The sequence below is a fragment of the Cinclus cinclus genome, chromosome 18 (genome assembly GCF_963662255.1).
Source record: "Cinclus cinclus chromosome 18, bCinCin1.1, whole genome shotgun sequence".
Taxonomy (NCBI): domain Eukaryota; kingdom Metazoa; phylum Chordata; class Aves; order Passeriformes; family Cinclidae; genus Cinclus; species Cinclus cinclus.
The window spans coordinates 11,838,300-11,860,833 of record NC_085063.1 but is presented as its reverse complement, the minus strand read 5'-3'; the positions used below and the strand labels follow the sequence as shown (position 1 = coordinate 11,860,833).

Here is a 22,534-nt window from a genome sequence, read left to right as displayed (position 1 = left end):
GCCGCGGGCACCGCCTGCCGTAGCCGAGGGCACCGCCTGCCGTAGCCGAGGGCACCGCCTGCCGTAGCCGAGGGCACAGTGTGCCGCCATCCCGGGCACCGCCGCCATCCCGGGCACCGCCCCCATCCCGGCGCTGGCCGCTCGCGGTCGCTGCTGTGCCCGGTCCGGGTGCGGGACTGCGGCGCTCCGGCGCTCCGGGGCTCGGCTCTGCCGAGCGCGGCCGGGACAGGATGCGGGGAGGCGTTTGAGGGATAGAGCGGGATCAAGTGTAAATAGATGACTGTAAATATGTGATGAGTGTAAATGAGTGTAGATGAGTGTAAATATGACTGTAAATGCATAAATAGCGGTGCAGTAGATGTAAAGGAGGGTCAGGAGAGCTGTTTATCACCTGTAACATTTGCCGACCGTTGTGGGCCCCTGGAACCGTGCAGTTCCCTGGTAAGGGAATGCAGTTCCTGGGGAGTAAAAGAAAGCAATGGATCCTGCTCTGAATATCTTTAGTAGGAGCTGATGAGACATTTGTTTTGGAAAAAGAAAAAAATTAAGTACTGGATACAAATGTGCATATATACATATCGGAAGAACGCATTTTGTGACACTAAAAGGACAGCTCGGCTCGCACAGCACGCAGGGGGTTGATCATCTGCTCTCCATAAATTGGGAGCAGGAACACCCACCCCGCTGGGCTGTGACGCCCAGCCCCAGGCAGCCCCCGGAGCTGCGCAGGCTGAGCGGTGGAGATGGAGATGGAGATGGAGATGGGGATGGGGATGGAGATGGAGATGGAGATGGGGATGGGGATGAGCGCATGACACTGCACGGGAGCTCTGGGAGCGCGGCCTCAGGTATTTCCATGGCTTGGGAATAGCAAATTGAACGATGCTGCTTCCCACTAAGGAGTGCTGGGGGAGGGGACTGTTTTCTCGTACAGTTTGGTAGCTGATTATGTTTATCTTACTGCTTTAAAAATAGAATCACATCGGGAGGATTTTGTTTGTCACCAGCATCTCCAGGACGTGGGGATGTCTGCACTGGATATACTGTGTCTTGCAAAGCCAAAGCACTGGAGCCGTTTGAAGATTATGTAACAGTAAAGGTGCAGATACCCTTTGGAAAGAGGAATAATGGGACCAGGCATTCAGGAATATCCCTTGTTACTGCACAGAGAGACACAGCAGAAGGAAAGCCACAGCCACACCAATGAAAACCACAAAGGAATGGTAAAGTAAGGAAATTAATTTCTCTTTTTGTAGTTACTGGAATGTCGACATGCTGGGCTTAGCTCATAAGTGCCTGGCTGTCCTGTTGCCACTGCCATCCTCTCCCCGATCCCAGTGACAGAAATGATTGTGCAGGATGATCGTGCAGGTCACAAGGTCACAGAGGTGACTGCAGTAATGCTGGAGGCACAGGACATAGTTTCATTCTTTTTTAAGCTCTCGAATTTGTGAAATAATATGTTTTTAAAAACAAAATCTGACTATACTGACTTAAAAACTGAAAACAAGATGTACAGCCTGGCAGATTAACTGAACTGCAGTAATGTTAGACTAAACAGGAGGGCACAGTTTGATTTATTCGTGTTCTGAAATGATATTTAAAGCTTTCTATTTAGAAATCAGCAGCATTTCTTGTTTGTAGAGAATATGCTTATTCCTACAGAATATGCTGATGTATTTATTCTGTGTACTTACAAAGAAATGCAGCTGGTCGATTTAAGGAAGCATGTTTTAGTTCTAAGCTGCCCAGATTCCTTTTGCTTTCATATGAACTTTTCCTCTTAATAATATTTTCACAACCCCATTAGAATATGAAATAGGTAATTTTCTTATGCCTTCATTGTGAAATAGTTTGTATTAATATCAGAAGAGACCTTATGCTCCCTGTTCACTTCCACTCCTTATCTTCAAAGTAATAATCCTTTGAATTTTGTAAATGGGAAAGACAAGCAAGATTTGGCTTGCAGTGACCTTCATATTGTACTTTATAATTAATTTTGGTAAATTGCAATAGGAGCACCTACCAGGTACTATAAGAATCAGTAGTTAAATATCTAGTCTGTAATATTTATTATCTCCAAAAGAGCTTTGGGATCTCCTGACAGAGGATTCTACATAAGGGGCTACATTCTATTATTGTATCATGTGATAGAATTATTCACTTTTGCATTAATAATATTAAAAACACTGGAGTGCATTTGCAGTATAAAAAGTAAAACATGGTCATGGCATAGTTCTGATGAACTTTAAGTCTAAGAATAACTGCAATCAACCTTTTTTAAGCTCAGTTGCACTCTAAGCTTTTATTGTACTTCCATTCTGACGCTCATCTATGCTGCTATTTATATCTGATATTCTGTTTAATCTTTGTGGTTACAGTAATGGAAAAAGCCATCCAAGCACCAAAGGACTAAATAAACCAATTTCGTATGTGAAATCTCCTCCTGGAAGATTAGGCAAAAATGTATCAAGTGCCATTGAAAAGGTAAATAATCCCCTTTTCTACCATATAAAGGGTACCTACTCTAAGTCAACTCCTTAATAACATCACAAGCTTTCATATTCCTTCAGATTTCCCATGACACTCAAGACGGTCACCAACCAAGTGTTTATAAGAAGGGAAGGAACCAGCTGGATGGCAATAATCAGTCAAAAAGGTAATTTTATGTTAAGATTATCTCTTTAATTTGTAGCAATTTCAAACTGGTATACAAAAAGCTTGTGATGAAATCGTAGCTGCTGTGTTTTGCATTTGACTTCATTGGCTCAGAGTTCAGCATTTATGAGAACAACAAATTTAAGTTACCACAATGGAAACTTGCTATCCTGCTTTAGTGAGTTCTCAGGCAAAAACATAATAATAATAAAAAACCCAACAAAAAATCAGTGGGAGGCAGTGTTATCTCTACCAGCAATTATTGATTTTGCCTCATTACCAAGCTTCCATGCCAGTTTTAGCTTCAGTCATGGACATCCCTGTCCTTGGGGTGGCAAGACCTTTGTAAGCTGCTGTTCAAAGACACTGACCATTCTCTCAGGACATGAACTTCCTTTTCCTTTAGGATCCCAAGTGTCTGCAGTGCACAAGGACCAAAGAGGAGTCCCCCAGAAAGAAGGCAAAATGAATCCTTCCTGCACAGGATCCCCCCTGGCTCAAAGGCCAGCACACAAGAAAACTTCTGTAGGGCTAAGGATGTCCCAGTTCAGCATTTTTATAGCAGTGAAAAACAACAGTTGGGAAAGAATCATGAAGAATACATTGCTGAAGCCAGTCCAGGCTCTTCAAAATGGCAAGAAGCATCTGTAGGTGAAATGTTTCTCGATTTTGAATCAGTACAAATTATTAAAGAAGATGCTGAAGATGATAGTGCCAGTGATCTCTCTGACTCAGAAAGGATTCCCATTCCCCCCTCTCCCTGCACACCACCAGAACTCATCCTCAGAGCTGAAGAAATCGACCCAGTTTGTTTGGAACACATCCCTGAAATAGGATTCAAAGAATCTGAATATTACTACCCCGACTTCCTCCCACCCCCTTTCAACTCGTGGGACTTGAAGCAGCTGGCCATCCTTGTCCACGTGGAAGGGAAAACCGATTTCCACCCCAAGCCCACGGGATCCTTGGAGAAATACATCGAGCGCCTGGTGCAGCTGGAGTGGCTGCAGATGCAGACGGTGCAGAGCGAGAAGGGCAGGGCCACCAAAACCCGGCCCCAGACTGGCCCCGGCCCCACCCGTGCCCTCAAGAGCCCTGGAAAAAGCAAAGCCTTGCTCAGCCCTGTGCCCAGCAGGCAGGCAGTGCCCCAGGAGAGTGTTCCCAGGCTGCCCAGGAGCTGTGTGGGTCACAGGGCAGAGCCATACTCGGAGGAGACTCGCCAGGTGCGTTCCCATCCAGGCCACCTGAAACTTCCTGAGAGAATGGGACGTGCAGCATCTTCTCAGAGACAAACTGGTGACGTAAGGAGTGAACTGAAAAAGAAACCAGCTGTAAAGCAGCAGCTTCACAGTCTGCAGCCCCCCGAGAGCAGCTCTAAAATCCAAAGTGTTGGTAACATCCGACCCCCTAAGCAAACCCCAGCGCCCCACGGTGCAGCTGCTGCCATCAAAGGCTTAAAAACACACATGTGTACAAATCCAAAGAAAAATGGCAGTGCCAGCAATTATGTTCCTCCTAAAAAACCAACAGTGGACAGGAAAATAAAAACAAATGGCACAAAGCAAACACCACGCAAATTTCAGTGAGGGAAAATTCATTAGTGAATGTTGATTCTTCGTGACTGCTAGAAAGCATCTGACCAGTGCAGAAGAATATATTTTTTCTTCACAGAAAAATGTTCCTGATATGTGGTTGTGAGTCAGCACTGTTCATTTCTATAGATTTGATCTTAAGCCAGCAGGAAATGTTTTCCCTGAAGGCAAGTGTCTTCCATTGGTATTTCTTCAAAAATATTTATAATCTCTCAGTGAAGGTAACAATAGCACAGTGTGAAGTTTAGAGAAGTATAGAACGTCCTGTCTGCACCAGCTGAAGTCTGAGTGTTCCTTGTACTTAACCTGCTGGGTGTGAGGGAGTAGGGTCTGTGCTCTTTCTCCTTGCCCAGATGTGCTTTTTGTAAGACAGGTTTGATTGTGGTGTTTTTATGAAATAATGGAGCCTGTTATCTATGCAAAGTCAAGTCTAATTCTTCACAAAAGATGATGAATTAGATTTTTTTGATGAAATAGATATTATTTTTTTGAGACGAAGAAGAAGAAGAAGAATGGAGATAATGTTTTGAAATATTTTAATGCAGAAAGAATTTTTTTTAAGACTAAGTATTAGGGACCAGACGGCTTCAATAATGACAGATTAAGAAAATGGAATGTGTATTTTTATACCCTGGAATCCTCACTGTGTTTACAGACAGCTTTCCTGGAAGTTCATTTTGTAGGCCTTGATGCTTTTTGTCATATAGGGGAAATGACCAGATTTCAAATTGCACGCGGATGTATTTGAGTAAAGTAAACTAAGGCTTTTAGCAGCCTAGTTTTCAGAACTGGTAGCCTCTGAAAACATAAAAAGCAGACTCTTAGGGGAAGAATTGTAAAGGGTGTTGTAAGTTCAGGTAAAGATATATTTTGATACAGAAGCTAACTATTTTTAGTCACCTAAGGTGACTCTTATTTATTCTGTGGTCCAGTCTAGCTTGGCTTCTTATGGTTTAGGGAGGTGAGATGGGGAAATATCCTACAGGAAAAAATTGTACAACCAGGATTGGGTCCTGTCATTGGGTCTTCTGTCTCCTGTATCTGTGAGATACAGGAGAATACAAAGGACAGTTCAGAGAATATTCAAGTGTCACTTGATCTGTTACAATTTCAAATCAATCCCAGCAGCTGGGGACAGGATCTTGTTAAGATGAAATTCTAAAAGAATGGTTTTTACTTTCACTTTAAATCCTGGTCAGCGTATTTTCCTGCTCAGCCACCAGTCCCAATCTTAATGAGAAGTGACCTGAGGTCTGCTGGACCAGATTCTGTAAGTGGATCCTTCACATTGTGATAGGAAATGAAAAAGTAGCAAATACTAAAGAGTACATTATGTATATAGCTAAATTGCACTTCTCTTGGTGAGCTCATCTTGGTTTTAAGATGCTTAGCTGTTTCTTTCATTGTGCCTACCAGATCTTCAGCTTTGTAAAATTTCAAAGCATGAATTTATATGTAGTTTGAAAAGTGAGAATATTAAGAAATGCAGTAATAAAGTAGAGTATTTTACAGTACATAAAAACATTGCTCAGGAATAGTCTAAGAAATATTTTTAGTGGGTTTTTTCCTAGACTACTGGAGACCAAATGTGAAATTTTGAATCAGTAAAGGAAACGAATGTAATGGACAGCATTACATTTCCAGAATCAGTATTTGTAAAGTTACACTTAATATGAATTGTAGTTGCATGTACATTCAGCTCTATGCAATTCAAGTGAAACTGAATCTGAGATGCTCAGAGACCAGAGGAGTTGGCTGTGTCAGAGGTGTGGTGGCACTCAGGATGGCACTGAACACCAGCAGCTGCAGGGGACCAGCACATCCCAGTGTTGCTGTTTCACCCTTTTGTTTTGGTCCAGCTTCATTTGTTTCAGCTTTTTTAGCTGAAAGATTCCTGCACCCAGTGCTAGTATTTCAAGCTCTGGCCAAATTCTGCAAGCCTGCCTTAGCCAAGTTTTCCTGATTCACAAGAACAGTAGTGAAAACAGGAGAGCTGCTTTGCCAATAATCAGGATTTTAATGCACTGCTCTAGTTCACTGTTGCAATCACCAAACCCGAGGTGAGCAGGATCCAGGCAGTAATCAGAATAACATTTTTTTAAAACAAATTCTGTTAGACGCAGAAAATAATTTAGCATGTTGTTTATAGCATTGAATATTGGTGGATGCTGAATTTTTTAAATGGAAGCTTTCCTGGGTTGTAAGGAGGACATGTAGATACAGGCACATTTTGCATGATCACTTCTTTAATATCAATAAAACCCATTTCAAAATCAGCTGTGACCAGAGCAAAGGTGATTGGCACTGGGAAAAGTATTTTGTCACAGAGGTAGGAAGGTTTTAATGCAGTGTTTGTCACCTTATGGACTCCAGTCTGTCACTGGAGACTAGAATGTGAAGCAGGTGGATGTGGTGATGCCCTTGTTCATCACTAGGCTCCATGTGGGATCTGGCCAAGTAAGTTTGTCTCACGTGATAATCACACCAGTCTAATTTCTGGCATTGATTTGATACTTCAGACACGCTTGTTTTTGTTCACACACAGGAACAGGAATTCAGTGTTTGCCTGAACAAACAGCTCTTGGCCTGAGCAGACCTGCAAGGGCTGGGTTTTATCCTGTTTCCATTTTAACTTCACCATATTCTGGGCCCACAGATGAAAAGAGCTTCTTTTATGAAGAGGACTATGATTTATATTTCTTTCATTTTGTATTGCTGGATATTGTCTTTAAAAGCACTTCTGAACAGAGCAGAAAGATTTATTCCATCAAACAAATTCAGTGTAAAATTAATTACTTAAGATACTTCCACAACACCGTGTTTATATGGCTATTAGCCTTTTTTTACAAGGTTTAGCAATATGATCATGTGGATCTAAGCCTAGCACTGGTGATGCTTGAAGGACAGATTACTGTGATGTGACATATTTAAACAGAGTGATTTTTATTTTTTTTTTGGTAGAGAATGTAAAGGTTTAGTTTTAGTGTTCTGCAGTATTACCTACAGAAAAAAATATGCTCAGGTTGTATTTTAAATAAACAGCCAGACTCTGCTTCACTTGCATGAGTATAAACTTTGAACAACTCAGTTATTTTCAATGAAATTACCCTGTTAGAAGATGTAAAGAAACAGAATTTCACTCCAATATGTATAAACTGTTCTCCTCAGTAATGCTAATGTACTTTTTGTGCATCACATGAAAAAAATTTACAGCAATACTATTTTTCTCTTGCCATGTTCCTTTTTTTCTCCGTTGCTTGCATCTCATGGTGAGGGCAGTAACATTTCCCAGCTCATTTTCAGTTGGATACAGCAGGATAATGCTGCAGGGAGGTTGTGCTGATTCCATTGGGCCAAACTGCCCTGTTTGACTCCAGCCTCTGAGATTTGCCCTCATCCTGTCACTGTTCTTGTCCTTTCTGTGTTTCATTCGTTGTTGTTTCAGGTAACTTTTACCTTGTATTTGCTATTTAAATGATATTGTTAGAATTCTGAGAGAATTTTGACATTTTTTTCAAGAGTATGTGCTTTTTTGGAGCTGATACTTTAAATTTCTACAGTATGAAATTGCCTGGAATGTACTGGTTTTTGCCTTATTTTAAAGGTATTGAGCCTTTGTTGCTCCCATTGCATTAGTGGTTTTTCATCTGAAAAATAAACAGACCACGCTGGCAGGACTGAACTTGATTAACTGAGGATTTGCAGACCAGCTTTTGATGTTGGTATTCATGTATTCTTATTTATTTGAACTTTTTGTGGGTATTTTTTGCTAGTAGTTCCATGGGAAAGTGATCTTGTCATTCAAAGGTACGGTATATTTGTTACAATAAAAGTGAGATACTGCCCTGTTTGTTGCCGAGTTGTATTTTTTTTCTCAAGGTGGCACCGCTGAATTTTCTTGGAGAAAATCCCAGTATTGCAGTGTCGGGTGGAGGGGGTAGCTCAGCACATCCCGGCTTCTGCTGGCCAAGGGAAGCCATAAAAATACGGAATTTTCCTTCATCTTCGGGCAATTCCATCCGGGATCCAGGGGGCGGGAAATCCCGGACTGGATTTCTCCCAGAGTACGGCATGGATCAAAACCCGGATTGGATTTTCCCTGCAGTACGGAATGGGTTTAACTTAATTTCACACACTGTTCATGCGCTCAGCTTAGGCTAAATCAGAGGAATATTAAAGAAGGGAAAGTGAATTTTCTATTGCTGAAAAATGTCTGTTTTGCTATTTCTGTAATATTTATAGTAAGCTTTACAAAGCTCCCTTGTGAACTATCACACAACAATTTTACAGTCAGAACATTCCTGCTATTTGAAGTTTTCCTGTTGTCCAAGCCTTCCTGTCCTGCTCTGCTATTTAACCTGTTGCTTTTATTTTTGAGTTTTGGAAGATCCCTCCTGCCTTCCTGCCCAAACTCAGATAGTGTGGCCTATATCACAAAATCTATTGCTTTTCTTCTCACCCGAAGAGATCAGTTCTTCCATAATTCTTCCTTTCACAACTTCCAGAACACTAAATTAATTCTCTTACAGTTCTAAAGGAGAATAAACTTTATGCCAAGCAAAAGCAAATCAGGAGAATGGAGAATGCTGTAAGAGGTGTTTTCAAAGAAGCCAGAACCTTCCTCCTGTTGTCTGCTGCTCCCTGCTTCTTAATTTTTAATTTCCTGCTTCCTTATGAAGTTTTAAGTCATACATATTTTTGTTACTTTGGGTGAGAAGTTCATCTCCAGGTATACAAGTTCATCCTTGGTGGCCTTTGGGTGAAACAGCTTTCAAATAAGCTCTGACAGAACTTGCTCTCATTTCAAAACTCTGAAATTATAGAGAAGCAGATTTCCTGGGCACAAGCCCAGCTCCTATTGAAAATAAAGAGTATTTATTCTGAGCAAACAATGCTGAAGGTATTATGGTATGGCATTTCCAAGGAACTGTTGAATCAAGATATGTGATTACTGTTAGTTGTAAAACAGCAATAAAATTGGAGTCATGACCCATCTGTTGTGCGTGGAAGAGGCAGGTGCAGAGTGACTGAAGCAACGCAACACCACAGGAGGACTGAGCCTTGCTTGCAGCCACTTCAGCTTGACAGAAACAACAGTTCTGGTTTTTTCACTTTGTCTGATAGGTGGAAATACCTGTGGTCTTCTGGGATTGCCCACAGGGCTGGAAATGCCCTGGGCTGCAGAGAGCCATCACACAGCATTCCACAGACGTGGATCTGCTGCACCTGGATGCTCTCATTACCCGTGGCAGCATCTTCTCAGGTCCCCCATGGTCCTGCTGCGTCCCTTGGAGCTGCTCATCATCCTGCTGCTCCTGCAGGTGGGTGTGGGCTGGGATGTGGGCTGGGGGTCCAGCTGCACGGGGGGCACAGCAGGAGGATGGAGCCAGGATCTCCCCAGGGTGCTGAGCCGCGGGATCAGAGACGACGGGCAGGACACGGCAACAGAACATTCCACCTGAACATGAGGAGAACTTCTGTGCAGGTGGCTGGGTCTGGAACAGGCTGCCTAGACAGGTGATGGGGTCTCCTTCCCTGGAGACACTCAGTACCTTGTGGACACAATCCTGAGCAGTGTTTCTGAGGGGACCTGCTGGAGCAGGGGGGCTGGACCAGCTGATCTCCAGTGGTCCCTTCCCACCTTAAGCCCTGTGTGAGTTCCGTTCGGCCCCGCTGGTGCCTCCGAAACGGGCGGTTCCTCTGCCCCAGCTCCTGGGCTCAGGTCTCTGGGAAGGGCTTTCCGGGCTGGGGACTCCGCTCATCCTGCTGGGAATACCGGGGTGCTCCCACCTGGCTGAGCATGCTGGTGCCTGGTGGTGACCCTGCCATGTTAAGCATCATCCCCCCAGGGATTCAGTGGAGCTTCCGCGAGTGTTTCTGTGGGATTCATGGTCCTGTACTGGGTTATTCCTTTCTAGCAGTGCCCCTGGCTGGAACGGAGACAGCTCTACCCTGAGCTGTGGCCATGCAGGCGAACAAGAGGAGTGGGGAAGCCAGAAAATACACAGTTAAAGCTTCCAAAATGATTAAAAATGACTACACATAGAGAAGGGGAAAACAACTTTTTCAGCAGGGCTAAACCTGGAGCAAATCCAATAACTTACAAGTGCTGAGTTGCAGCCTTGCTCGCTGTTTTCACGTGACAGAGCTTTTCCCTGCATGTGAACAGCTTTACAGCTCCAAGGCATTACTGGTGAACTCTATTAATTGCTCATCAGGTTTATAACCATTACAATTGTATAAGTATTATTCTTCTTCAGAATAAAGTCATGGGGTAAAGGCCTTTGCTGAAGTCTGGACAGGCAGACTTCTGTTCCATTTTTGGAAACATTTGATAGGATGAGTAACAAGATTTCCAAGGGAAGTGTTGAGAAGTAGGAGAAAGGTGTTCAAGTTACCTGTGAGCTAATGGCAATGGTTTAATTTGAGCACTATCATAGTCCTTGGAGGTGAAAAATTTTCAGTAAAAAGCAGTATTTGAAGCAGGGAAGGATGCTTGCATTTATACAAAAAGGAAAATTGCACCAATTTGGGTGTAGTCACCATTCTCAGTGATTTTTTTACTCATCTGAGTTAGAGATTTTGGTCCAGTGATCACCTTCTTGTTGTGTGTGGAACACTCCAAGTCACACCACAGAGCCCCTGACAGTCTCCCCAGACTTAAGTCTTTTTTGCAAAATCAGTTTATGTCCTGTCAATACCAGACAACTTCTAAAGGAGCATTGGACACAGAGAGACAGAGGTCAGTAGTTAAAAACTGGAGATACTTGTTTTAGGAAAAGCCACGGAGATGAGAGCAAAGACTGGTACTTGCATGGATGCAGCATTTTTGTGGGGTCTGGCATCACCTGACCAGAGGAATTGCTCTCACAGCTCCTATGGCATTCATTTGGAATGAGATGGATGATATTTGTGATGATATTTGTGGAGTTAAGGGTTAGCTACTATTCAATGCAATACTGTCAAAACTGGATCAATATGTTTCTGTGAAGGCAAATTCCTCCTAGACAACACATCAAGATTTTTCTAGTGACCCTGACTTGTCACAATCACTTTTGTTTTTTTCACAAGGTCACTGCTGCTGACAGTTTTTGTCATGAAATTGAAGATTTCAGTTTAAGTCAAGCCATCAGAAGGGAGAGTATTCAGGTTTGTAGTCAATATTGTATAATAACACATACTCAACAGCTAACTGTGCAAACTGTGACACTAAACCCTGTTTTTTATCCAATAGGGGATGGATTCTTATCAGTCAGACAGTCTGCAACCTCTGAAGCGAACAAAAAGGGCCTGGATTATCACCACCATTAATGTTCAAGAGGAGGACAAAGGGCCATTCCCCAAATATGCTGGGCAGGTACGAACCACCTTGTAGGAAATGTTCTGCCTGCAGCTCAGCAAGGCATTAATCACCTTGGGTAATACAATAAAGTACCACAGGGAGCAGAGGGCAAGTGGGCATTAAAAAAACAACTTCTAAAATACTTCCTCATCCAAACTTGTCTAATTTGCACAGAGATGGGTAGAACTGTGAGGTGGGAGGGATTTACTGGTCCTTCCTGTGGGAGGCTGCAAGAATACTCAGGGGAAAGAAGATGCTGGAGTGGGAATGGTGCAGTGGTGCTGCAGACAGGGAGCTGTGGGGTTGGCTGAGACCCAGAGAGGCCACATCTGCAAAAGGGAGGGAGGCAGAAAGAGAACTGATCTAAATTATTTTTATTTCTGTTCTATCTTCCCTGCTCACGTTGTACTGTCCTACTTCTCTCTTCAAAAGCTGTTCAATAATAGATCATTTAATAAATCAGTGAAGTATTTAATCAGTGGACCTGGAGTGGATGAGGCTCCAGAGATTGGATTGTTTTCCATAAAAGATGCTGCCAATGGAGAAGTGTACGTCCATCGCTCCATCGACAGGGAGAGGACCCCAGTTTTCCAGGTAACACACCTGGACAGGACACTTCCAGCTGTCTGCCATGGTTCACTGTGCTCTCATGGCCAAAATGCATCAAAGGAAAAAGACACATCTATAATAATGTTAAATGGGTATTTCCATGACTTCCTTTTCTTATCTGGCACCTATAAACAGCTGCTAAATTGATTGTCTCAGCAGAGGCCAATTAACTTCTACATCACTATTCATTATAAATTTCTGTGGCTTGTCTGAATTTCTTTTCAATCTTCTTTCTGGGATGACCCCTGTCATAACCTAAAAACTTAAAAGGCTGTCCTGAAATTCAAAATCTGTTACAGCTCTGCTGGCCAGAACATTGAGTTGTAAATACAGACTCCTAATCAGGAGAATGCAAGCAGATAATCATGTGTTAAAAAAGTGGGTAATCCTGGAGGAGCTGCAAAGCTCCATTACTGTAGCTTTACATGAGAGAAAGCATATGTTTCTCCTTAAAAAGTAGAAGAGTGTTCACAAGCAGGAAGTGCAATGAAAGAAATGTGATAACAAGTTTATGAATGAAATATGGGAGTGTGGGTTTGTTTTCCTCCTGAAAAAAAAAATTCAGTTGTGGTCTCCTTATGTTTATTCTGTAATGATTTCAATTTGAGTCTCTGTGGATAAACTGTACCTAAATTATGGTTTTCCATGGGGTTTTCTGTGCTACATCTTGCCTTTTAGGCAGCCATTTCAAATAATTAATTTCCAGTAAAAACCTTTTTTTTACTTTAAAAAAAGTTGTTTGAGGCTCAGGATGATCATTACGAATCTGCTACTTTTGTAGGGTGAAATGATGACTTAACCATGTGATTGAGAGCCAATGCTAAGCATATTTGACTGAAGCAGCTTCAAAATTGAAGGGGTTTTGTTCTGTTCTGATATCTAATATCTAAATGGTGCTGTTCAGTTTGTTCTGATGTCTGTGTTGCTATTCAATTAGATTCGTTTTGATGTTGAGAGCAGAAAATCTGGTGAGCTGTTGGACAGCCCTATATTTTTCAGGATAAAGGTTCAAGATATCAATGACAATGCACCTGAGTTTTCCATGGAGGAATATGGCACTACAATAAGAGAGAACCAGAGTAAAGGTGAGTGCCACCCAAACTGGGTGTGTATGGTTTGTAGATGACAATTCTCTTCCTAATCCTTTCATTGTTATTATCCCTTTCCTACTGAATCTGTTCCTCTCTCCACCTTTTACTTAACACTAATGAGTTTAGGGACATTTTCCTGTTCCCTACATTTCAACCTCTTGTCTGATTAATCTCCAATATACATTAGAATATCATTGGAGACATTCTGGAAAAACTTCAAAGATGTTTCTTCTAAGCTACAAGCCAAGACTGTAGCACTCTGATCTCAGCTGTGCATCTGGAAGCTGCACATGCACCCAAATTCACAGCAGGTAGTCAGACACTGCTCAGAAACACAAAGACAGTCTGAGTGTGTACACATGTGGTATCAACTCCTCAGGAGCTGGCATGAAAAAATAGTGCATGTTTTTGATGCAGTAAATCCGGGAGTGTGGTAATTCTGTAGTCTAACAGTTCTTCAGGCAGATTTGCCACCCAAATGAAGTGGTGGCCAGAGTCTGTGCAGGGATAACCATGGCCATGGGAGAAGTTGTAGGTTTTCTTAGGAGCTGCGTGTTTGTTTAAGAGCCTGCAGACAGGCCTGAGAACTCCACACTGAGACTAAGCACTCCCATTAATATCTCATTAATTCTTCTTCCTAGATGAGCCAGTTATCCAAGTCACAGCCCAGGACAAAGACGAAGCGGGCACTGTGAACTCACGGGTGTCCTATTCTATAAGTATGCAAATACCCTCTCCAGATGGACCCACATTTAACATTGATCCCACCACAGGATCAATATTTCTGTCAGGATGCCTGGATTATAAGGTGATGTATATTTAGCATCTTCTCATTATTAATGCATGATACATGTTCACTACACAGTTACCAGGTACAAGGGGGAGGAGAGTCTCACATCCAGCTGTGGCTGGCAAAATATGGAACTGCTTCTCAGCTAGGTTTCAGGAACATCCTTGTTTCTGTTTTTCAGACTGCCAAGTCCTTCTACCTTCTGATTAAAGCCAGTGACCATGGAAGTCCCCAGCTGTCATCTACTGCAACAGTGACTGTTGCTGTTGAAGATGCAAACAACCACCTCCCTGTATTTACTAGTGATAACGTAAGGGAAAACGTTATTACTTCACTGAGCCTTTCCAAGTAAAGTTCAGTCCTTCCAACTGCTAAATGCACTCAGCAGTGGAAATGGAGCCCTCAGACCCTGCAGAATCAGGGCAAAACTTGTGCAAATGAGATCTGTCAGATGAAATATCTCTTAAAGTGCTAAACTTTGTTAATTTTCTGTGTACATCACCAGGAGGTTTTTGTGCCACTGGAAGCACAAGGAAGTTGACAGATCAGCCTATTCTGACATCTGGGCAGCTGAGGTGCTGATTGTCCAGAGAAGTGGTGGATGTTCCACTCCCTGAACCACCTGGTCTCATGAGACGTGTCCCTGCCCATGGCAAGGGTTGGGACTAGGTGACCTTTGGGGACACTTACAATCATTAAAAACCATTTTATGATTATAATCTTCACTTTATTTTACAATCCACCTAAATAAGCCGTCCCATCCAAACCCAGCATATGTGTTCAGAGTGCTGAGACATATCAGGTACTGGTCTCTGTAAATATTTGAGTTTGTTAAGAGCAGCAAAAGATACAATAGGGTTACAACAGTGTGTACAAAGTCACCTACAAAAACAAACACCTTCACCAGTGCCTCGTACCTGGTGTTTAAAAGACCTGAGGGAATAATGTTATATCACTTGCAAAAATAGGATTACACAAGGGGCCTGTGCTTTGTCATCAACTCCTATCTAGTAAAATTCTGACAGCTGTGATTTGTTCCCTCTTTCTGAGTACCATCCTTATTGCATTTTTAAAAGTTGTGATGCAAGGACAGTGCTGTGTATTAGAAGGCAAGAATCTGAATTTTCAGCTCTCAACCAGTGACCAATTTATTGTAGGAAATAAAGACAAACAAATGCCATATTATTGCTACCTCATCACTCCTTGGGTGATTTAATTGGCATTTCTCAGTCTGTCTATGGAGTGCTAGTTAGGCAAGCTGGTGGCTACATTGCACCATCAAAAACTTAAACCATTGTGAAGAGATTACATTAGATAGATAGATAGATAGATAGATAGATAGATAGATAGATAGATAGATAGATAGATAGATAGATAGATATCATCCTTATTTCCTTCCTGTTCCTTCCCAGTACCATCTGCAGATTTCAGCAGGAGAAGAACATCCAGCTGTGTTACGGCTCCAAGTGGAAGACAAGGACTTTCCCAATACTCCAGCGTGGAGAGCAAAATACAAAATAACAAAGGGCAATGAGAAGGAGCAGTTCAGCATTGAGACAGACCCAGTCACAAATGAAGGCATATTGAGTGTTATCAAGGTGAGGACATAGTAGCAACAGATAAGCTGAGCATGGCAATGTGTCACATGGCCTGTGATTGAGCCAGCTGAGTTGGGTGAGCCCAAGTCACTTGTGTTCTAGGTAAACAGGCAAGACTGCCAAAACAAAGGCCATAATAGCTAATTAACTGCCAATAAACTGCTAAAAATGGCATTACTGCTAATTAAACTGCTTTTGTCTGGGATTTTCAGCCTCTCAGCTATGAGGGTGACCCTGAGATGAGACTTGTCATATCTGTAGCAAATGAAGAACCATTCTTCTGGTGTAAAAATGGCATTGTGACGATCTCTGATTTGGAATCCACAAACACAGCTGTGAACATCGAGGTCTTACAGGCACAACGGGCTCCAAGGTTTCATCCTCCTATACTTATTGTCCAAAAGGAAGATTCAATGAAGCCTGGGAGGGTATTTAGAAAATATCCTGCCACATGTCCAGATGATGTGCCAAATAAGATAAAGTAAGTGGTGAGTTCCAACTCTTAGAATAAGAAATAGCTTAGGAATATAAAGGGGTTTGCAAGTGTAGTTTGGTACCCCAAATCCATTAAAAATGATACCTTGTAATTTTTCCATTTCTTTTTCAGATATGAACTAGCCCATGACCCAGATGGTTGGCTGAGTGTGGATGAGAACTCTGGTGTTCTTACTGTGGTAAAAGAATTTGATCGAGAATCCCCCTCCTTGAACAACAGCCTGTACACCATTATCGTTCATGCTACTGATCATGGTAAGCAGCCAGCCAGAGAATATCCAAGCACTTTGGACTGTGAAATGAAGTGCATGTTGAACATGAAAAGATAGCAGAACTAAAGATCCAAGTGGTTAATGGTTAATTAAACACCCTAATGTTTTGCTATGTGTGACTGGTACGATAAACCAGACAGATCCTGCCACTGGACTGGCATTTGGCAATGCCCACTTGTGACTATTTTTGTGTTTCCTTTGCTCCTGCCCAGGAGAGCCACCACAGACTGGCACTGGCACCATCCTGCTTTACTTGTCTGACATTAATGATCATATGCCAGCATTGGTGGCTCCTGCTTCAGATGTGTGTGACAAAAAAGAAGGGACAGCTCTCATTGTAGAAGCCAAGCCTGCTCTGGCCCATTCACATTCAGGGCCATTTACATTTGAGCTGGCTGAGGACTCTGAAGATGTGAAGCGTAACTGGACATTAGGAAGGAACTTTGGTGAGTTCTTCCTTCTGTGTCCTTCTTGAGTTCATTGTCAGTTGTGGGCCCCCTGGTTATTTCACTGTCTTACCTTTCTGGTTTGTTACTGATGAATCTCAGTGAGACTGAAATGATGGGCAAGAAGAGCCTTCAAAAAATGAAGTTATAGCAATTTATGAAAAGTGACATTGCTCTTCATCTCTGCTGAGGACAGGACCAGCAGCAGTGTGCTCAAGCTGCAGAAAGGGGGATAAGACAGCTGAGGAACCACTTCCTCACTTGATTAACTACCTAAGGAATTCCAGAGGTTATCAGGGTGCTGTGCCAGAGTGCAGCCAGGCTGGGACAGATCTCTGCCCAGGAGGCTCAGTGAAGTGATGAAGTGGGATGTAATTTAGTCCTGTTTACTACTGTGCATTAAGGCTGGAAAAACTATATAAAATTGGGGTGCAAATGAGTTTACTTTATCAACACAAGGGACTGTAGAATATTCAACTTCTTTCTGTGAGTCTTGAAATGATTCACTTGTCTTTTTAGGGCAGTCAGTTGAACTTCTGATGTTAAGAAGCCTCCCACAAGGCAGCTACTTGGTACCCATCATTATTCAGGACAGGCAAGGATTTTCCACAAGGCAGAACCAGCACATCAGGCTCTGCTTTTGTCCAGATGGACACACATGTAAATATTCACCAGTTCTACAAGCAGCAGTGGGACTTGGAAGTGGTGCCATTGTGATAATACTGATGGCTTTTTTATTGCTACTGGGTAAGCAACCTCCTAAGTTAGACATGCAGGTTCTCTGTCACCTGACCTCTGGGTCTTGTTGAAATTGCAGCTCGTGAGCTCAAATCTACTAAAATCATCTAGAGGATGACTGGCAAATATAAATTGTCATTAAACGAATCTCTAGTACAACATAGCAAGTATTTTTATTTGCATTGAATACAGTTGAATACTTGACTTTTTTGACATTTTCTGTGTCCTGGCAAACTGAAAGTAATGAAATTCTCACATGGAGCATAAACTTGTTCTAGAGCTGGTTCCTCTGTACCAGCTCATGTTGTTTAATGCTGGAGAGAAGAAAATTAATAGATTATCTGAGCACTGTTTCTCTGGTTATCTGTGCATGATCTATTCTGTCTGCTCAGTCTCACCACTCCAGCCAATAATTCCATCTGCACAGCTGCAGGTTTCCCAAGGGAGCTCCTTTGGAAGCAGGCTGGGAACCTCTCCCCCTGCTGTGCTGAGCCAAACCCATCTATTCCCAGTGCCCATTTCACCTTTCCCTTTCTCCTTTACAGTTTCCAGCATTGTGCTTTGCCAGTGTTACAGGTCGGGCGCTAAAATCAAAGCCATTGCTCCACCCCAGGAAGGTGAGCAGACTTTAATCAACTACAGTGAAGAGAGCAAAAGTTCTTTTTCTGAGGTGAGTGTGACAGCATATATCCACACTACCCCACCAGTGCTGTGTGGCTGAATGTGCTACTGATCATCTTTTTAATTATGTTTCCTCTGGGTTTGGTACTGGGCAAAATTTGCCACTAACCTGTCTGGGGAGCTGTGCTCTGCGTGGGCTGGATAATGCCACTCTGGTGGCAGACTGTTACCACTCCTACCCTTTTTCAGTATCAGCAGGACCATTCCAGGTGCCTCATCCTGCTGATAAATCTGACAGGTGAGGGAGTACAGCATCTCCTGTCACTCTGCTACACACACATCCTGGTGTGCGCAACAAGGGAGTAAATGAGAGTGGAAAATGGAATAGTCTGCAGAGGTGTGATCCTTCACACTTTGTTCAGTTCCTTGTTAACACCATCCCTCTCCCCGTGTGCAGGCTGGGCTGGATATTACACGTGGTGTTACTCCAACAACAGTGTCCATGGAAGCTGGAAAAGAAGTGATTTCTGAGGTAACTGCCTGGTTCTTGATGAAAATGTCCTTTTTTTATACCAAGGGAAGTGGTATCCCAAGAATTAGGAGTGGTGTTAATAACAGTGGGAAGAATAATGCAATATCATTCAGTTAGAAAATAACTGTCACTTGTTGGAGTAACTGGAGAAGGCAGCACAAAAGAAATGGATGTAACAAAGAAAAATAATTGGAGTTATTTGTAAGTGAAAGGGATGTAAGAAGGTGGCTTTATGCTGGTCACACCTGAGATAGTGTGTCTGTCTTCCAGAATGGCTGTTTCACTGGTTACAAGACATCTCGAGCAAGACACCTGGATTGCTTCATCCAGACAGTGGACAGAACACTGGCTGAGGTAAGAAATGAGCATTGGACTCTTCCTGTGTCAAGTTTTGTAAACACAGGAGAAAGGGCTTGCAAAACTGGACAGCTGCTCTGGCTGCAGCTGCTCTGAGCCCATGTCTCAGAAGCACTGAAATTGAAAGCAAGGGATGTATTTGATGAGAAAACATTCAAGACTGTTGAAAATGTCTTTGTTTCCTTGACTGAATTGTTCTTCATGTTTGAGAAATGGGGCTAAAATGCTTTCTGTGCCTGAGCAGGGTTAAAGTTTTGTCACTCTTGCACTTCTGCGCTGCCAGGCAAATTCAAATTCAAAGTCCTCAAATTTCTTCCTATCTGACCTTGCATGTTTACAGTCCTGTCCTTTGCCCTCCATGGCTGGACTGCAGGCCCTACCAGCCAAGACCGTTTGTCAGCTCTCTGGTCCAGGACAGATCCAATGCCCTTTCCTGTTCCATTTATACCCTGGGGAAAGTTCAGACTTTGGAACTTATGCAGCTGAGACTTCCTATAGAAGTCAGTAAATTCCTGCCTAATTTTCATGCCATAATTTCCTTTAATTTTCAGTAGGGCAGTAGGAGCTTTTGTGCTGACTTGCAGTGTTTCTTCCCTTCTTTAGAAAGTGTATTACCAAAGCACCCTGGAAGATTACGGAGACATCTGTGAACCTTGCAGTTACACTGAGAAAGGAGAAGTTTTTGAACTAGAGCCCAGTAATTCCCCCTGCTCCATCTCCATTGGCAGTGAGGGCTTGCCTGATGATTTTTTGAACACTCTGGGACCAATGTTTTCTGCTCTGGAAGAGATCTGTCAGAAGTGATCTCCATCACTCGGTTATGGTGCTGCAAAGGCTTCTGGCAGAAGCAGTGAAAATTTCAGAAAAAGTCTTTGCTTGAAGGCATCGCAGTGTTTGCAGCATGAGCACCTGGCCTTTCATTCTTCCTGCCTGCACCGTGTCATGTGGGCAGCCAAAAACCTGGCGTGTCTCGAGGGGCCACTGTGCAGAGGTGATGGGAGGATTTTGGCATATTTGTGCACATTGACACTAATAGAAGATCTGATTTTAAGGATCCTCAATTCAACATACAAATGAAAAAAAACAAAACAAAATCTAGATCAGCTGGGCCTGAAATTCCAGGCAGTGTTCCATATGGAAATAAGTCAATTTTGAAGAGAGAAGGCAGTTATCTTCTAGACCAGAGTATAGTCCTTTCTCCAGTAAGTGGCCTCTTTAAACCCAGGATTAAGTTTAGTACAGTGCCATATTTTATATCCATTATATACAAAGCTCACTTCTCTGTGAACCTCCCAAAGTTCACACACTTGGGACAGCTCTTCACCATCCCTCCTTTAGCATAGAAGAGGCACTTTTGGTGCTCGTGTGTGTACTGGCATCTGCTGGCTGCTGGTATCATGGCACTGCTGTAAATAATACCTAAATACTAAGGACCTGTTGCCAGACAAGGTTATTCCTTTCAATTAAATAACTTGCTGCTCTAAATTAGCCACAAGTGCCTCTGAGGGAGAAACTCGTGGATTTCCTCAAGCACTGCTGATAAAATAGATGAAATGATAAAAAAGGGACAGTATCAAATGTCCCTATCAGGAAAGCACAGGTGTGTGACTTTTATATTTTGAGGTTTAGACACGCCAGAGTGTGCGTGATTGACCTGTGCTCAGTTATGGCATGAAGGTTGCTGGTCTCACAATACAGAAATGAGGGAAGAACAGCTCAGGAGATTGTGTTCTGCCATTAGGTAAATTATACATGCAGGAAGTGTTGGAATTAGTTACAAATCTTATTCCCGTTCTATTACAATTTTGTGCTGAAAGAAAAATGCTTTGCCTAAGGCAAGCGCTAAGTCTGGGAGCTAACTGTTTTTGTGTTTCAAAGTTTGCTTAAACAATAAATTATGCTTTCGCTCGGATATTATGAACTAATAATTCAAGGCTGGGAATTTCAGTCAAGTGAGATAAAAGAATTTGGCTGAGTGGCAGGCAGCCACGTTCTCCTAAATGCCAGCAGCAAGGTCTGTTTACACAATAAATCACTCCTGTGATAAACTGTCCTTAACTTATAACTCCAGATGGAAGACTTCAAGTCAGGCCAGTGATTTAGCAACACTGCTAATACCTGAGGTGACATTTTTATTGCAGGTGATAACCATATTGGTAAGATTAGAGTTATGCTGTGTTTTACTGTTTCTTCTGAAAACTACTCAAGGCTGAAAATAATCATGGAGGTGTTCTGTGTGTTTATTGCTTGTGTAAACTCATGTTGGCTTTGGAGCACACCATGCCTTCAGTCACCCAAACATGAGATGTGATCAGCACGCTTGCTAATGTTAGTGAAGTTCTCTCTTGCATGGGACAAAAAAACCCTTTTAATTAAACCCTATTTCTTGGGAAATGAGAATGTTCCCTGGAGGTTCTCTGCATAGCCTGTGCCCACACAGGTGGTAACATTCAGTATTTCAGCCTCTTCAGGGATTTGAAGACTTGAACACACTAAGCAAATACAGCTTCCCAGCACCATTGTGAGATAAAGATGCAGTCACTTTAAAGAGCAGAAATTTAGGCTGAAGGAACTGCTCAGTTGACCACAGTCCCCCAGAGAGCTGTGGCAAACTAAGGAGTGGCACTTATCAATGATGCTGCAGGAGTATCCTGCCCTTCACCAACAATATTGACCTTTACAGCAGCTTTTAGCCCATTCCTTTTGAGCAGACCTGAGGGAAATGTGCTCTGCTGCCTTCACATCAAACTGGTACAAAACCTCTACAGTCTGGGTGCAAAGAGTGATGGAAGCAGCAAATAGTTAAAACCTCCATTTTACAGATAAGGGACAGATGCACAGCAATTCTAAGTCAGCCCCTGTAATCAAAAAGAGACTTTTAGAATTGATCTAGATGTTCAGAATCCTCTTTTGTCACTTTAATAACTGAAGTATTATTATATTCCTAATTCCCACCAAGCCTTGTCATTTATGCAACTACCTGGCCTAAAATATTCCTCTTTTTTCTCACTAAGCATTTGCAGTCAATAATTTGATGATGTGGCATTTGAACTCCTCTTAATGATCACTGAATAATTCTATGTAGGAATGACAAAACATGGTACAAACACCCAAATAACCACTCAAACTGCTGAATGCTGTCATGAATCCTGTTGCCAACACAGGGACAGGAAATCTGTCATACATCAGCTGGGGTGATCTGGAACACAGCAAAACTCCAGCACTCAGTCTGGGTTGTAGGTATGGGTGTCAGCTCCATATGACAATTATTTCTTTCTCCATCTGTGCATTAGGTTTGAGTTGACATTTTTCTTCAAAGGGGAGTGAAGGAAACATACTTTAGATTATTAATCTCCCATTGTTTTAAAAACTAGAAACTTCTGCTTGAGGCAC

The 22,534-nt window shown here is 42.5% G+C and overlaps 2 protein-coding genes across 2 annotated transcripts; both read left to right on the top strand.

Moving 5' to 3' along the window:
* The first annotated feature begins 1,127 nt into the window (after positions 1 to 1,127).
* FAM217B (family with sequence similarity 217 member B) lies at positions 1,128 to 4,244 on the top strand. The gene is made up of 4 exons (XM_062504743.1): positions 1,128 to 1,228; positions 2,382 to 2,487; positions 2,574 to 2,659; positions 3,065 to 4,244. Exons 1-4 carry the CDS (start codon positions 1,128 to 1,130, stop codon positions 4,242 to 4,244), a joined length of 1,473 nt encoding a protein of 490 aa, XP_062360727.1.
* Positions 4,245 to 9,520: 5,276 nt separating this feature from the next.
* CDH26 (cadherin 26) lies at positions 9,521 to 19,945 on the top strand. The gene is made up of 15 exons (XM_062504966.1): positions 9,521 to 9,571; positions 11,485 to 11,607; positions 12,025 to 12,186; positions 13,139 to 13,286; positions 13,934 to 14,100; positions 14,264 to 14,392; positions 15,495 to 15,680; positions 15,893 to 16,161; positions 16,288 to 16,430; positions 16,660 to 16,893; positions 17,413 to 17,553; positions 18,177 to 18,301; positions 18,710 to 18,784; positions 19,055 to 19,138; positions 19,745 to 19,945. The coding sequence occupies exons 1-15, from the start codon at positions 9,521 to 9,523 to the stop codon at positions 19,943 to 19,945; spliced, it is 2,238 nt and encodes a 745-aa protein (XP_062360950.1).
* The last annotated feature ends 2,589 nt before the right edge of the window (positions 19,946 to 22,534 follow it).